Below are 17,040 nucleotides of genomic sequence, written 5' to 3' on the forward strand. Positions count from 1 at the left end.
AGGGTCTAAAACCAACCGTCAAAAACAGATACTTACACAACTTTATATGCATAGCGGCGAAACCACGAAATCCTCTCTCGACCATGAAGCATGTAACAGCTGTTCCGACTCCGACTTCACTACACCTAGCGAGCGATGTATTTCAATCGCTATGAATCCTAGATTACGCTATGCCAACCAGGTAAGTGGTAAAGGACAATCACACAAGGAACTGACCCTCAATTGGCGTACAGCCCGACTAACTACGACATGTATATTCGTTATATAGGAGCTTGAATTTTTTTTAGTTGAAAGTAGATGTATCCAAAATGTTATTGCTGTTTATGGCAGAGGACAGGGGCCTGAATATTTTCCAATAAAAATTAAAATAGCTTGAACGGGGAGATAAACCATTTTTCAAACAATTTTCAACTCCTGTATCCGTTAGCCTGAGGCTTAGCCTTTCCAATGATACCGTTTACAGCATATTCCAGCAATAACAGACATAACATTTTAGGTAAATCCACTTTCAACTAAAAAAAATTTCAAGCTCACCGTGGACCACGAATTTGTTGGCTTTCAACAAAAAATAGATTTGGTTGTAGCAGTTTGACCGGCGCTGAGAAGACTGAGCAGTTTATGAAAATTTCGTTAAATTATTTACGTTTCTCAGAGCCAGTCAAACGACTACAAGCAAATCTCTTCATTCTGGTGAAGAGATATCATCATAAATGGAATACGAGACACGCAAATGTAGGCAACAATTTTAGCTAAGAACCGATGACTCTTAAGACGAATCGATACAACGCTAAATTGTAGCCTAAATTTGTGCGAAAAAATGACAGATTTTCGATGATAACTTCGTATCTGAGTCTTTTCTGGAAAAAGTGGGACCATCGTTTTGTGTCAAAATGGGTAGGCTTTGAGCAAAAATAATAAATGTTTGTGGTGGTGTAACCTATACTACGAGAAAACGCAATATTCACTAAAATTCATTAAAACCGAAAAATTCTGAGTTTTCTCCACCAACCCATTTTAGCACTATGGTTTTATTATTTCCAAAAAAGGAGGCGAGGCGAGTGCAAAATTATCATCAAAAATATAACATTTTTGCGAGCAAATGTAGGCCACAAATTTGTTAAGTGAAGATTCCTCTTAATTGGTTTTTGATGTTAGGTTTTCGCAGATTAAATTTTATGACTTCTAATATTCTAACTCAAACTGTATTTGTACCTATATACGGAGCTAAATGAATTGTTGAAGAAATTGGAGGATGAAAATGATTTCTTTAATCCCGAAATTAGTTTCTTAATTGGAACGGTTAATTGTGATAGACTGTGATAGTTTTCTTAGTCAACTCATGCAGATATGTAACCATTTTTAGGAATTATTCGCGAACTGTGTTCTCGCTTTTGCATTTTTCTTCTCCAAATTAAATTTTTTTGATTAAATTAATTTCTCAACGAGATGTTTGTGCAACAAAGTCGGACGCTCACACACCTTCACTGAAAGACATTGAACGCACCCTATTTATTCAGAATACCTTTCTTTGACGGATCGGAAAATAAATTTCTTGTTTTTCTCTGATTAAAATGGCAGATGCGGAGGTTTGTGATCAATTTTTTCGCACATTTCTCACAATTTATCAAAGAAACCGCCACTAAAATAATGAAAACTTTTGTTCTAGTTATCGAAAGCATTACGTGACCTACCAAATCGGGTGTTAAATGTTACTATTGATGAAAGGCCGGAACTATTTCAGAATGTGTCTGGCGTGCTACAAAATCCGGGTAAGGATGTTACTTATGTGTTCCTCGGACAATTAAAATAAATGTGAACACGTAATCTTGGCCGAATTGATGGCCGATGATATTGTTACCTGGCCCGGTAGTTGAATTGCGAAACGAGAGTGTGTACATTTCGCGTGACATAACCTTGTCTTTGCCAATTTTATGATCGATACATGAAACGTGTACATTTTCCATATCTTGCTAATTTTCTGATTAAAACAAAATCGGTTTTTGATCATCGAAGCGGAAAATCTGCTACATTAAATCACGAATCGAGTACGCATGCTGTACAAATATGAATGCTGCAGCTATTTCACCATACGATGCAATTTTTATTGTCGATTCGTTTCCATTGTAACAAAAATTTGTTTGTTATTTAGCCGCATCACCTGTTTCAGGTGTAATAGTTGGTTCCATTGGTTTAACTATTTCTTTGGCCAAGTCGTAAATTGATGTCTTACGATGAAGCTTACAGGCAAACGAGTCGTAGACTACATTGTCCGTATTTGTGTCGACGGCAATAGCTAACATCATTTTCAGCTGTTCGTCGCTCATTGATTCACCGCACTCTAAAGCAACCTCTTTCAATCGGTCAGCTGTTATGCCATTACCGGTATCGATTAGCTTGAGACAATCGATTAATCGGTCTTCATCGGCCGGTTTCATTTTGTCGTCCAATAGCCAAGCGAAGAGATTTTTGAAAAAATTGTCGAATCGAATTTTCCCTTTTTCCGTTGAGTCTTCGCAAATGGCGGTAAAGTTAACAATGTCCGATTCCAATGGCACACAGCCCAGCATACGAAGAACATTTCCAACCGATTCGATTTGAATGCAATTCACGTCAAAGAAATCGTAGATTTTGAATACTTCCATTACCCGATCGTTCAGCTGTTTCAGTAGAATCGGATTTTCTTTTGGTTCGACTTTCACTTTTTTTCCGAGTAGATCCATGTCGAGGAGTACGAAAATGAAATTTTCAGTAACGAGTTCCAAAACTTGTAACAATTTTGCTCGTTTGAAATTTCAGGAATCAATGCTACTATTGTTCGCGGTATTTGCAAAGTGATTGGCACAACATTGACCAAATACAAAGATCCACCATCGCAAAATTTAGTCAAAAATTTGATTGTCTCGCTGGTTCAACACCATCCGGACACATCGTTCGAACATTTCAACAATGTTTTGAAAGGGATCCTCAATAAAGACCTAGCTTCGGCACCAGCATTGAAAGCATCTCAAGCGGCTGTCATAGCATTGGGCTGGTCAATTTCAATAGCATCGAATGTGAACCATGCATCCAGTGTGGCAAACTTAGAGTTACCGAAACTGATCGAAATCCAATCGGGCCTGTATCAGTTGGGTGTATCGAGTGATAATAGCAAGGTGTCGGAGAAAGCGACACAAATTTTGAACACATTCTTCGAACAGAACGAGGAACTGATGGACGTCTACTTACAAAAGCTGTTAGCGATTGAACCATCCAGTGGAGTCGTGTTGTTGATGTCCGTTATCTTAACGCTGAAACAAAAGATACATGGAAACAGCGACACGTTAACGGCGAACAAGGAGAAAGTTATCGAACATTTCATCAAAGGATTGATAACGGTGAAAGTGAAGCCGAATGCCAACTGTGTTACACTGTGTGCCGTCATACTAAAATCCATTACTCACAACGAATTCAAATCACAAATATTGCCCGCATTACAACGGGCGATGCTACGGAGTCCGGAAATTATTCTGCAAGGAGTCGGTGCCATTGTTCGGGAACTGGATATTGACGTCAGCGAATTTTCGTTCGATATGGGAAAGACGTTGATTCAAAATCTGTATTCGAAAGACGATTGTGCGAGAGGCGAAGCGGTCGAATCGCTGAAACAAGTTGCAATGAAATGCAATGATGTGAAGGCCATCGAAGCGTTAATGAAACAAATTTTTGCCGTTTTGAATGGATCGGATGGAAAGATTACGGTTGCTGAGTATCGCATCAATGTTTTGCAGGTGAGTTGAACCGATAGATTTGTGTGGTTTAACAGACAGTTAACCTCTTTAATATGTCGTCTGTATAGGGTGCTGGCAACTTAAGCTGCAACAATATTCCGAGACAATCATTGGATTCACTTTTGAGAACGGTCACAGAGCTGTTCGTCAAAATGTTGGAAACAGAAATTCACGAAAAAGTCCTCTGTCACGGTCTGGAAATGTTCAGCTTGTGGTCAGTATATCTAACCGGTGAATTGCCCCAGAAATACATCGACGTGTTCAAGAAAGGAATGGAATCGAAGTCTGCTACACAATTGGTGCGTGTCAGCTATTTGCAATGGCTACTCGCGTGCCTCGAGAACAGCAAACTGTCAACTGGAGCTGACATATCGCAGTCATTGATCAAAATTGTCGAGAAGGCCTCACAGAATGTGACACAGATTTCGTTGCTGACCGAGGCTATATGTGCCGTTTGTATATTACTTCGAACGGAAGCATCATCGCCTGCTGATGGTACAAACAAATTTCAGAGCTTCTGGGGTGTAGTTCTCGATATGACAAAACAGGTGTTTGTGTCGGAGAAATTTATTTCGGCCGCTCCGAACGATACACAGGCTTATGTAATGCTAATGAGCAAAATTCTGCTGGTAGAACATTACGCAAAGTTGAAAGGTCCACCGGAACCACTCTACAAGGCAATCATCTACGCTGCGAATAGTTCATCGAAGAAAGTTCGAAATTATTGTCTGCCGCATGTACGTGAACTGGTTCAAAGCAGCAGTGGCGTAGACATCTCAAAACATTTATTCGTGGAATTGTTGCACTTCATACAAACATCCAAAATTCATGCAGATGGTGACGCTGCGGATGAAAACAGCACTTCCGGTCAATCGGTTGCTGAATCGATACGCGCTTTCTCTTCCATCAACTTGGGATCGTCGGCTGATTCACAAATCGTCGCACTCAGCAATTTGATCTGTTGTCATCATCCGTGTGTCGTGGCCCATGCGCCGTCGTTGTGGGAGGATATTTTAGCAACACTTGAATTGGACGCTAAATCATTCATCTCGCTGAATTCGAAACAAATCAAAATCAATGTCATCGACAACTACAAACCGATACCGATATTTGAGAACACCATTGCTACGCTGTGCAAGCTGAGTCCTGAAGTGATCGTTCCGTTAGTCATTGAACAAGTGACGTCGCATTTGAGAAATCCAGAAATGTCCTGTGTTACGGACGACGAGTATTTCACGTTTTTGACTCCGGATGGCGAACTGTACGATAAAAGTGTTATACCGAATGCCGATGACATCTACAAGGATTTGAGTCAAAAGCGAGAAAACAAAGTGTATTCGTACAAAGAACAACTGGAAGAGATTCAGCTGCGTCGCGAGATTGAAGAGAAAAAGCGTAAGGAAGGCAAGTGGAAACCACCACAATTGACACCCAAGCAACAGGAAGCGATTAAGAATCAAACGGATAAGGAGAAGGCGATTAAGAACAAATTGAAAGTGCTCAACGATAATCTATTGGAATTAGTGTCGCTGATTCATGGTGTCAAAAGCGGCAATCCGAAACAACTGTCGTTGTACTTCTGCCAACTGTTGACAAACATTCTGCGAGTTCTTAAGTCACCGTTGGCTGCGATTACACTTACGAAACTTTACTACGAACTTCGTTTGGCCTGCTTCTCTGACGGTTTGGAGGAATTGGGCGAACAATTGGCGATATTGACGTTACGACTACATGAACCGCACTGTGATTTGGAAGAAAAGTGGACGAAAAACAATCTGTCTGAAGAAATCGAAAACGTTATGCAACTGTTCGTTAGCGAAACCAGTGACGACAGTAATGACCCGGAAGGAAACATGCTCGAACCATCATTGCTGACCGCTCCGGCATTCTGTTATGGATTTGAATTTGTTAAAAAGGCCGTTTTCGTCAAAGATTTATCGAAAAACGAGCAATTCTTACTACTTGGCATTCAGTTGATTGGGAAACATGCTCAAATCAAAGGAACGACACCGAATGGAGATTTATGCGACTATCGCCATCCGAAATATTTGCCAAGGCATGAGATGATGGTACTGCTGATGAAATTGATCGAAATCCATCGTGGTCGTATTCAGACGCAAGCCGTTGCAGCATTATTAGATGTAGCCGCAAGCAGTTCTGGAAATGATTATTGTGCAGATGCCACTAGGCTAGAAATAGAGTGTCTACTAATTGCTCTGCAAAATCATTTGGAAGCTGTACGAGATGTGGCGTTACGTGCTCTAACCATTATAATGAAGACACTGCCTACAATGGCGGACGACTACGAATTTGGATTGTGCATGACTAGACGCATATGGATAGCTAAACATGATGTATCCGAGGAAAATCGAGATTTGGCTAATACGTTGTGGGAGGATGCAAAGTTTGAAGTGCCGATTGTATTGTGCGATGAATTGCTGAAGGATGTGATTCACCCCGAGCCATGCATTCAGAAAGCAGCCGCATTTTCGCTAGTCTCTATTCTGAAGGATGATCCGTCTTTGGTGCAAGGCGTTTTGGATCAGCTGCTGGAAATTTATCACGACAAATTAACGAAAATTCCAGCCAAATTAGATCAGTTCGATCGAGAAATTGAGCCGGCAATTGATCAATGGGGTCCGCGACGAGGTGTAGCTATTGCGATTTGTCAAATTGCTCAATTCTTCAACCTATCTGATGTGGACAAAGTGATGCAGTTTATGGTTTCGAAAGGTCTCGGCGATCGTGAAGAAATCGTTCATAAAGAAATGTTGGCCGCAGCATTGACTATCGTGGATTTGCATGGCAAAGAGACAATTGCGAAACTGTTACCAGTTTTCGAAGATTTCTTAGACAAGGCACCAAAGTCAAGTGTGTACGATAACATTCGGCAAGCAGTGGTAATCCTAATGGGATCATTGGCCAGACATTTAGACAAAGAAGATGAGCGAATTCAACCCATTGTAAAACGTCTGTTGGCTGCATTATCTACACCATCGCAGCAGGTTCAAGAAGCTGTAGCTAATTGTATACCACATTTAATGCCATCAGTAAAGGACGAGGCGTCATCCATCATCAAGAAACTCCTCAATCAATTAGTCAAATCAGAAAAGTATGGAGAACGGCGAGGTGCTGCGTATGGCATAGCTGGTGTTGTGAAGGGATTAGGAATTTTATCGTTGAAACAGCTAGACATTATGTCCAAACTCACCCATCATATCCAAGAGAAGAAGAATTACAAATCACGCGAAGGAGCTTTGTTCGCATTTGAAATGTTGTGTACAACACTGGGACGCTTATTCGAACCCTACATTGTCCACGTTTTGCCGCATTTATTACAATGCTTTGGGGATTCCAGTCAGTATGTTCGTCAAGCGGCCGATGATACAGCTAAAGTAGTGATGGGTAAATTATCGGCACATGGGGTAAAATTGGTGTTGCCTTCACTGTTGAATGCCTTGGATGAAGACTCGTGGCGCACAAAAACTGCATCCGTCGAATTGTTGGGTGCAATGGCATACTGTGCACCGAAACAATTGTCGTCGTGTTTGCCAAGCATCGTACCGAAATTGATCGAAGTGTTGGGCGATTCTCATACAAAAGTCCAGGAAGCGGGTGGCGATGCCTTGAAAGTAATCGGATCTGTAATAAAAAATCCAGAAATTCAGGCCATCGTGCCGGTGCTGCTTAGAGCTCTCGAAGATCCGTCAGCGAATACATCGAAATGTTTGCAAAGTCTGTTGGAAACGAAGTTTGTTCATTTCATTGATGCACCATCATTGGCGTTGATAATGCCTGTCGTTCAACGGGCTTTCATGGATCGATCGACGGAGACACGGAAGATGGCTGCGCAGATTATTGGTAACATGTATTCGCTAACTGATCAGAAGGATCTAACGCCGTATTTACCAAACATCATTCCGGGTTTGAAAACTTCACTGCTAGATCCAGTACCAGAAGTGCGAGCTGTGTCAGCAAGAGCATTGGGTGCTATGGTAGGTCATATTGAATTATTTTTTTTCCTTGAAAATTCTAATTGTTGCCGTTACAGGTGAAAGGAATGGGAGAATCGTCTTTCGAAGATCTACTTCCATGGCTGATGCAAACACTAACATCGGAATCAAGCAGCGTCGATCGTTCTGGTGCCGCTCAGGGATTATCCGAAGTGGTTGGCGGTCTTGGAGTTGAAAAACTGCACAAACTGATGCCAGAAATAATAGCCACAGCCGAACGAACCGATATTGCTCCACATGTCAAAGACGGTTACATTATGATGTTCATTTACATGCCTGGAGCGTTCCCGAATGAGTTTACACCATACATTGGCCTGATTATCAATCCCATTTTGAAAGCTTTGGCTGACGAAAATGAATTTGTTCGCGACACAGCGTTGAAAGCCGGACAACGAATTGTGAATTTGTATGCGGAATCGGCTGTGACGTTATTGCTGCCAGAATTGGAGAAAGGCTTGTTCGACGATAACTGGCGTATTCGTTTCAGTTCCGTGCAATTACTTGGCGATTTGCTGTATCGAATTTCTGGAGTATCCGGTAAAATGACAACAGAAACAGCCAGCGAAGACGATAATTTCGGTACGGAGCAGTCTCATTCGGCGATTATTCGTTTCTTGGGAGCTGAACGACGAAATCGTGTTTTGGCTGGACTTTACATGGGACGAAGTGATGTATCGTTAATGGTTCGTCAAGCTGCCTTACATGTGTGGAAAATTGTTGTGACCAACACACCTCGAACTCTGCGCGAAATTTTGCCTACTCTGTTCAGCCTACTGTTAGGATGCCTAGCCAGCACCAGCTACGATAAAAGACAAGTTGCTGCACGCACATTAGGCGATTTAGTTAGAAAACTTGGTGAACGTGTACTGCCTGAAATCATTCCAATTCTCGAACGTGGACTGAATTCTGATCAAGCTGACCAGCGACAAGGTGTCTGCATCGGACTCTCTGAAATCATGGCATCGACATCGAAGGATATGGTTCTATCATTCGTTAACAGCTTGGTACCGACTGTAAGAAAAGCGCTTAGTGATCCATTGCCAGAAGTTCGTCAAGCAGCAGCAAAAACATTTGACTCTCTGCACTCAACTGTAGGATCCAGAGCATTAGACGACATTTTGCCAAGTATGTTGAATGGTTTATCCGATCCGGATCCAGAAGTAGCTGAGTGTACTCTAGACGGTTTACGACAAGTCATGGCTATCAAATCTCGTGTTGTTCTTCCCTATCTTGTGCCACAGTTGACTGCAAGCCCAGTGAATACAAAGGCTTTGTCTATTCTAGCCTCCGTAGCTGGTGAAGCCCTAACAAAATATTTGCCTAAAATTCTACCTGCATTACTTCAAGCATTGGCAGCAGCACAAGGAACGCCTAATGAGACCCAAGAGATGGAATACTGTCAGGCTGTCATACTATCGGTTAGCGATGAAGTCGGTGTTAGAACTATCATGGACACACTAATGGATTCAACCAAATCCGATCAAACTGACGTTCGACGAGCGGCCGCAGCACTACTGTCTGCGTTCTGTACACATTCACCGGGTGATTATTCTCAGTACATACCTCAACTACTACGTGGATTACTTCGTTTACTCGCTGATGTTGACAAGGATGTCTTGCAACGGTCTTGGGATGCTCTGAATGCCGTTACTCGCACTCTAGATTCTACACAGCAAATTGCCCACGTTTCGGATGTTCGACAGGCGGTTCGATTCGCTGCCAGTGATTTAAAAGGCGACGAATTACCTGGTTTTTGTTTACCAAAAGGCATCACTCCATTGTTGCCTGTATTCCGTGAAGCCATCTTGAACGGATTACCGGAGGAAAAGGAAAACGCTGCTCAAGGTCTGGGTGAAGTGATATCGTTGACCAGTGCACAATCGTTGCAACCATCAGTTGTACATATCACCGGTCCATTGATTCGTATTTTGGGCGATCGTTTCAATGCCGGCGTCAAAGCAGCTGTGCTGGAGACGCTAGCAATTTTGCTATACAAAGTTGGTATTATGCTGAAGCAGTTTTTACCGCAATTGCAGACAACGTTTTTGAAAGCATTGCACGACCAGAATCGAATCGTTCGAATCAAGGCTGGCTATGCGTTGGCTAAATTGGTCGTAATTCATACGAGGGCTGATCCACTGTTTGTCGAAATGCACAATGGTATCAAAGGTAAGAAGAAAAAGTCAATTTTCCGTACACAAAATGATAACCGAATTCATAACAGGCAACGACGACTCTGCCGAACGTGAGACTACGCTTCAGGCCTTACGTGGTATAATTACACCTGCTGGTGACAAATTGACTGAACCCCTGAGAAAACAAATTTACGCGACATTGGTATCGATGCTGAACCATCCAGAAGATATAACTAGAAGTGCTGTCGGTGGCTGTTTGGGTGCATTGTGCAAATATTTGTCGCCTGAACAGCTGGATGATGCCATGTTAAATTACATTTTGAACGACGACGTAGACGATTGGACATCGAAACATGGAAAGTCTGCAGCATTATTTGTAGCACTCAAAGAAGCGCCAGGTGTAGTGTTCTTGCCGAAATATGAACCGAAATTGTTCAAAACCATTGCAAACAACATTGTTTCCGAGAAGATACCCATTGCCAGCAATTCAATACGATCGATCGGTTATTTACTGGAACATTGCATGACACAGTCACTACCGTTACCTCAACCAGTAATACCTCCGTTCGTTCGTGCTATGAATCATACGAGCAACGAAGTGAAACAGCTACTGGCCAAGACCTGCAACTATTTGGCTAAGGCAACTTCGCCGGAAAAAGTTCCCCCAGAACTGCTTAAAGCTCTCATTCCAATGCTGGTTAATGGAACAAAAGAGAAGAACGGCTACGTAAAATCAAATTCGGAAATCGCATTGATCGCAATTCTTCGGCTACGAAGCGGCGAAGAAACATATCGCAAATGTTTGCAGATATTGGAAGCTGGCGCTCGTGATTCACTCTCGGAGGTGGTTACGAAAGTTTTGCAGAAAGTCGCCGCACAGCCCGTTGGAAAAGAGGAGGAATTGGACGATACACTTTTGTCTTGATTACCATTCGGCACAATCGCAAACGTTTCCACTGTTTTGATCACACACTTATTTATTGTTGGTATCACAAGTATGTGTATGTCAATTGAGACTTTAATTTTGCATTATTCATGCTGCCTATATGCCCATGTCGCTGACGCATTCGTGATAAGTGAAACTGGGTTGTTAATTGATCCTATTTTGTTTTCCAATAAATGTCGTACAACAACAAGAATGACATCGGTGCGTTTGATTTAGGTCCGATTACTGTGCTATGTGGCCAGTTGTCACTCCAATACATTCTTCGAACAGCAGTAAGTTCTCGTCCCAAATAAAGCCTTTCCCGTTGTAGCTGATTCTCTATGTTTTGAGAGAGTAACTTGAAATCCTACATTACACTCAGTAAATTCCGTTATTGGCCCAGAGCATAAATAACTATAAATCGCCTTGGCTTCAAGTCTTTGTCTTCTTGTTACACTGCTTGAGCCTAAAGGTGTTTGTTGTGACACTGAAGCTTTAGAATAGCCCTAAAGAAGATAGCCGAAGTGGAGTGTATTATCTGAGTCACCTTCCATCGTAGAGGAACCAAACTGATGTCACAATGTGTAGGTAGGTATTGTGGTAACTACAGTGTATTATCTGAGTCACTGTTACCTAACGAAGTATGAAATTTTAAAAAAAATATTGAAAGGTTGATTGTGTGAGAGGAACTTTCAAGTTGTCCGGCACAGCAGAGTTTTCAATAATTTTTTAAAAATTGTATTCCTTTTGACACAAATTGAGATACAAATAAATTTGGTTTCTATAAGACGTAATATAACTGAGATAATACATCAGGCTCTTGTAGGGATTTCTTAAGGCTTGCAAACAAAATTGTGAAAGAAAAAACTTTCCTCTTAGGCAGAGTAACTAAATTATGGACTAACAAAGAGACTTAGGTCTATAAGCTGTATCTCGTCTACTTAACAAAAAATTCTGAGGAATTAGAAACCCGATGGTGTTTGTTTGTTCTTCATTCCACTCGATATTGGCCAAAAAATGTTGTGGTCTTCGATTAACCTTTTCAGGAACGGCAATTCCTTCTCATATCAAAAAAATGTTTCGAATTCATTGAGCAAATTTGCCAATTTATTTGTCTTGGTGTAACTTCGAGTGAATCATTTCTTTGAACTGTGATAAAATCTTATTTTCTCGTTTCTGTCGTTCCTCTTTACTGAACATAGCCAGAGCACGCTTCTCGTCAGCCGAATAGATTTGATTCTCTTTACGAATACGTACGGCTTCCATGCGACGATGTCTGCTTCCACTCATCACATAGCCAACGTCCTCGAATGTTGCAATTTCGTCGGAAGTCAATCCAATTTCACCTCTCCGTGGAATACGCTTTCCTTCAGCAATATATGCAGCCATTGCTGCACCTTCACCTGGTAACAGTGCATGTCCGAAATCTTTGTGCGTAAGACTGGATGTTTGGCGAACAGCTGGCCCGATTTGACCATCTTCGCCGTCTTTTGATTTTGAACTGCTCGATTTGCTGGAATTTTTAACAGCCGTTTTTTCTAGCCAAACTTCTTCATCGCCTCCGGAGTCACTGTCATCACTAGACGAACTGCTGCGCTTCGCTTTCTTCTTCTTCTTTTTAGACTTTTTCGATTTCTTTGCTTTCGCCTGCTTCTTCTCTTTCTTATGCTTCTTTTTAGCTTTTCGGTCAGTAAGAACACTTGTGCTTGCATCGTCGGAAGACCTGCAGTTAGAAAATTCATTTATTAGATCATCGACCAAAAATACATCTACCGCTACAAAGTGTAATACTCACTCTTCTGGACGTGCTGGAGATTTAGCCCATGCCATTGAACCTTCTTCACCGATTGCTTCCCGTTGTAGTCGCCTTGCATCCATAAAATCGTCATTCTTATCCTTTCTAATATTATTCTTGTGATATCCGAAGCCTTTTCGATCTCTGTTACTGCTGACGTCGCGACTACTTCCACCATCTCGACCCATTTCAAAGTATTTGTCATTTGGCCACCGTTCAACATCATTTCTGTCGCTTTTTATTCGGGAGTCTCTGTCACTACTTTTTCTGTGCGATTCTGTGTCCCGATTCCGATCATTTCTTCTGTTCCGATCGTTGTCGTATCGTGAGCGTTTCTGTCTATCGCGAGACGCTGAACGTGATCTTGACCGTGATCGAGACCGTGATGAACTTGAGGATCTCATCGTGTATTCCTTTAAACGTTTGACTGAATGATTGAAAAGCAGCGAAGATGTTAAAGAAATCGAAAATCACAACACACAACAATCGTTAGCAAATATTTTCTGACAGATTGTTAAAGCTGTCAAAATGTTCTGACACAGATAATTCACAATGGTTCGACGCGACGCGGGATTTCGAATTTCAACAAATTGTTCGAGTTTCTCGGGATCACGATTCCTCATTGATTTGTTTTAATGTTAAAAGTTAGGAAAGTCGTAGATTGGGCCCTCTATAACTTTCTTTCAAAAAGTCGAAGGTTCAAGACTTCAGATATTTGATTTTAATAACTCGACTTAAAGCGTACGTAACCATAGTTAACTTAAAAGAGCACAGTGCCGACAATTGCGGCTGGTCAGATTTCGGTTCCTTGGATTTTTGTTAAGGAGTCAGGGAACACCTCAAAAGAAATTTATAAAAATGAAAGATACAATTCTAGATTTTTAGAATTTTTTCGGAGGTATAGGTTTCTTCCATCGTACGGTAAAAACGAATTTTGACAGGCCGAAAACAACCGACCGTCATCCACAGAAGCAAACGTAACCGCAACTTAAACAAATTTATTCGTGAAAATTTCAAAGTGAGGTTGTGTTGGCTTCTCTGTGGATGACGATTGACATTTCGAACGGCCTTGGAAGAAACGTACATAGAGTTACACTCAACAGATGGCATGGTGGCGCTGTCATTTTTAATCATGTCTGGGTGCCCATGTAATTTCTGGGAAACCTATGTCCTGACTCCTTAACAGCAATCGAGGGAGCCGATATTTAGCGAGCCGCAGTTATCTTCAGTGTGGGAGGTGTGAGCTTCCCTTAGCTTGGTGTTGTAGACTTGTTAGGTCTTTGAAGCTTCGATAAACAAACACAATCGAGGACTTGCGTATCTTTACCACAGATGTGTCTTGCGCTTCCTAAATGTGATTTTCAATCAATCGCCAAAGTCTGCAGCCATGTATTGTTAATTGTTAATAATGTTGAAAAAAATCATCAATGGCACACTGTCTTTGGTCACACAAACTTTTAATCTAAACGAAGACGATGTAACTTTCATTTTATAATGTTTACAAAGTGGTTACCCTTAACTGTGACATGAGTTTTCATGAACAAAAGAAAATGAAATTTTTAATCATCAATATCGCTGAGCCGGATATAAAATCATGCTTAGCGTTGAAGTAAATTAAGTCTTCGGTTCATGTTTCTAAGTAAAACGAGTTTCAGTGTTTTCGAAATTTCTATTAAATATTTTTGACAGTGTAAACATATGTTCCATTTGCACGTGTTATGATATTCACAGATGCGTTTTTGCGCAATTATTTACTAATGTTTTTCATTATTATACAACAATATTGTTAACAAACTGACCTTACAATTTATTATCTTAAATTGATTCGTATTACGATTTAGATTCGGGTTTTGTAATATAAGTGGTGAAAATGTGAAAAACGTCGTGGGTGTAAGCTATTCTTTTGTTAAGTGTTAATGCATGAAAACATATATATAGCTATATGTAAGTAAGTTGTGCGAATTAGATTGGTCGTAATGTGGCAATCGGGAAATGTAGGAAGAGTTCTAGGTAACAACAGGTTGTTTCTTTATTTGTTCAAATACACACACGGAATTTTGAAAACCGACACATTTTCTGTTTCTGTGTTTTATTTGAGTTTCTGATTTCTCCATATAAAAATACATGCGAAATTCACAAAAAACCAGTAAACCACGAAACAGTAAATGTGTCAGTTTTCAAAATTCCGCGAGTGTAATAATAAAACCAAAAAATTTCTAAAATGTATCGGTAAATATTTCAAATTAAAAAAGATAGAAGTCTTTTCTCTGTAATTCTCTAGATTATAATTTGTAATAAACACATAAGACTATAACTCTACACACCTACTTGCAATTTTATTCTTAAAAATAAAAAGAAAACTTTGAGTATATGTACCTGACGACTGAAAAAAAAATCCGAACTATAAGAACTAATTTCTCGAAGCTCATCTGACGAACTCGCATTATTTTATACTTTCATGCACTTATGGGTCTTGGCCTGTTCGAAATTATCCAACGTTCCAGCTGAGCTAACGTCTGCCAGTTCCTAAGTGCTAGCACCAATAGATCCGATTCTACCCCATTCTACGCCGATTGCATCGGAATAGCGATTTAGGAGGCCATGTTTTGATTCATGTGTGTCAGGTTCCCAGGCCACTTCAATTCTTCAATCGTTGAACTTTCACCACGGTCACAATCTGCAAAATCATTTCTAAGTTTAAAGTTATATCAGAACGACGACAAAATATAGATATCTGTATAACAAATAGATCATTATGTCATGTAGATGTTTATTTAAGTTCCACATACTATAGGCATATCACCATTATTATCATCAATTTTATCGAGTTTCTATTACTTCTTCTGTTCACACAGGAAATCACACCTTATTTTCGTCATCACCGTCGATAACAGATGATGTCTTGAACATTAGAGCAAATCTCGAGCTAATTATTTTGCAAAGTAACATTTTCTTTGAACGTCATACCTTCCGTTTTTTTCCTTCAAGAAGGAAAAGTCGCAAACACTGGAAGTGGTTTTCCATGAAATATCTTTTATTTGCTTACAATTTTTGTGTATATACAAAGGTTTACAGAAACTTTAGACAAGTGTGACTCTAGTCCATTCACAGTACATTTGATTGACCGAATGCGACTATTCGTCTGTTATTGATTAAAAAAATAAATGAAGATCTCTGACTAATACGGTCATGTATAGCAAAATGAATTTTTAATCAAATGAAGCAACAGATTCGAAGACAGATTCCATAATTATACTGATGATATGTTAGCCGTCTGTAAAATAGGGAAGTATATAAATCATCAACGATTCCAATACGTGATTTCCCAACAACCACCCAACTCCCATAAATCTCGTGCAACTCGAATTTAGCGATGAGATTCCTGACGACCAGTGATCGTCGACTTCATAATCTGAACTAATAGAAACATTCCGGAAGCTTTCGCATTTAACATGATATGAACTGCAAATCTCATCGCTGCAAACATATTGCTCGTTACGAATATCCTATTTCATACAAAAAGTCCAATGCAATTTCTATGTTCAGACCCTTCACACATATACCAAGCTACAACCATCATGATCATATGATACAGAGCCGTCATATACACCAAAAATTCAATATACATTGACAAATGTGACTCATCAATTGTTTATAGTATCAAGTGTTTGATACTAAATCTCTTACTTCATTCGTTTCATACTGCATGCTGCTAAAAGCTAACCGAAAACTCTTATTATTTTAGTCTGTGAAACTACTAACTACTTCTCAAATATTTCAAACTTTTACCGCCGTAAATTTCTGACACCGCACGTACACCATATGGTGAAACTGTCAAGAAAGTCATTGCGAATAAAAAAAGATCAAATAAAATTTTTGTAATGATAAAAATATATCTCAGTGATGGTTGAAATGAAGTGGTAGGGAACTGTGATTTTTGAGTAGGGCCTCTTGGTCGACGAGAGGAAGCCGTGCCAAGTTAAATCTAACCAACAGAACGTCTCACAACTGTTTTAACGATGGCGTGTATAAGTTCAAATCGGGTATGTGCCCGTGTGATTAAAGAAACATTGTGTCAGTTTTTGAATGCAAACATCGAAAATACGATTCAACAACAATCCCGGAGGAAGTTTCTTACTGGATCGGTATTCACATCGAATCCGCAAGCCAGAACATTAAATGGATTCAGTTATTTGACAAGGAATTTCAATAGTGGCAAACAGGTGAGTGATCAGAGATTATCTTATTTCACATCAAAATATTTCTTTTTTTTTTGTTGGTTGGTTCAATACAATTTTTATTGGGAAATTTCGTGTGTGATTACATAAGATTTCATCAGTTTTTGATTGCGTTATTATGAAATTATTATAATTTATTTAAACAACAAAAAAAAAATTTATGTTAT

The 17,040-nt window shown here is 40.1% G+C and overlaps 3 protein-coding genes across 3 annotated transcripts in view; 2 read left to right on the forward strand and 1 right to left on the reverse strand.

The window, feature by feature from the left end:
- The first annotated feature begins 1,488 nt into the window (after nucleotides 1-1,488).
- Nucleotides 1,489-11,059, forward strand: LOC119068166 (eIF-2-alpha kinase activator GCN1). The gene is made up of 6 exons (XM_037171648.1): nucleotides 1,489-1,586; nucleotides 1,667-1,769; nucleotides 2,797-3,767; nucleotides 3,836-7,762; nucleotides 7,819-9,949; nucleotides 10,005-11,059. Exons 1-6 carry the CDS (start codon nucleotides 1,572-1,574, stop codon nucleotides 10,838-10,840), a joined length of 7,983 nt encoding a protein of 2,660 aa, XP_037027543.1. The 5' UTR covers nucleotides 1,489-1,571; the 3' UTR covers nucleotides 10,841-11,059.
- Nucleotides 11,060-11,922: 863 nt separating this feature from the next.
- Nucleotides 11,923-13,147, reverse strand: LOC119068170 (NKAP family protein CG6066). Its single transcript, XM_037171654.1, has 2 exons — nucleotides 12,636-13,147; nucleotides 11,923-12,563 (listed from the first exon to the last, which is right to left on the reverse strand). The coding sequence occupies exons 1-2, from the start codon at nucleotides 13,037-13,039 to the stop codon at nucleotides 11,948-11,950; spliced, it is 1,020 nt and encodes a 339-aa protein (XP_037027549.1). The 5' UTR covers nucleotides 13,040-13,147; the 3' UTR covers nucleotides 11,923-11,947.
- Nucleotides 13,148-16,384: 3,237 nt separating this feature from the next.
- The window catches only part of LOC119068173 (decaprenyl-diphosphate synthase subunit 1), a 34,387-nt gene continuing 33,731 nt past the window's right edge, over nucleotides 16,385-17,040 (forward strand). Inside the window, exon 1 of the mRNA XM_037171661.1 lies at nucleotides 16,385-16,858. Within this exon, the coding sequence (XP_037027556.1) occupies nucleotides 16,655-16,858 (204 nt within the window). The 5' untranslated portion in view covers nucleotides 16,385-16,654. The remainder of the gene's footprint in view (nucleotides 16,859-17,040) is intronic.

Source organism: Bradysia coprophila (assembly GCF_014529535.1).
Source record: "Bradysia coprophila strain Holo2 chromosome X unlocalized genomic scaffold, BU_Bcop_v1 contig_173, whole genome shotgun sequence".
NCBI classification, from domain to species: domain Eukaryota; kingdom Metazoa; phylum Arthropoda; class Insecta; order Diptera; family Sciaridae; genus Bradysia; species Bradysia coprophila.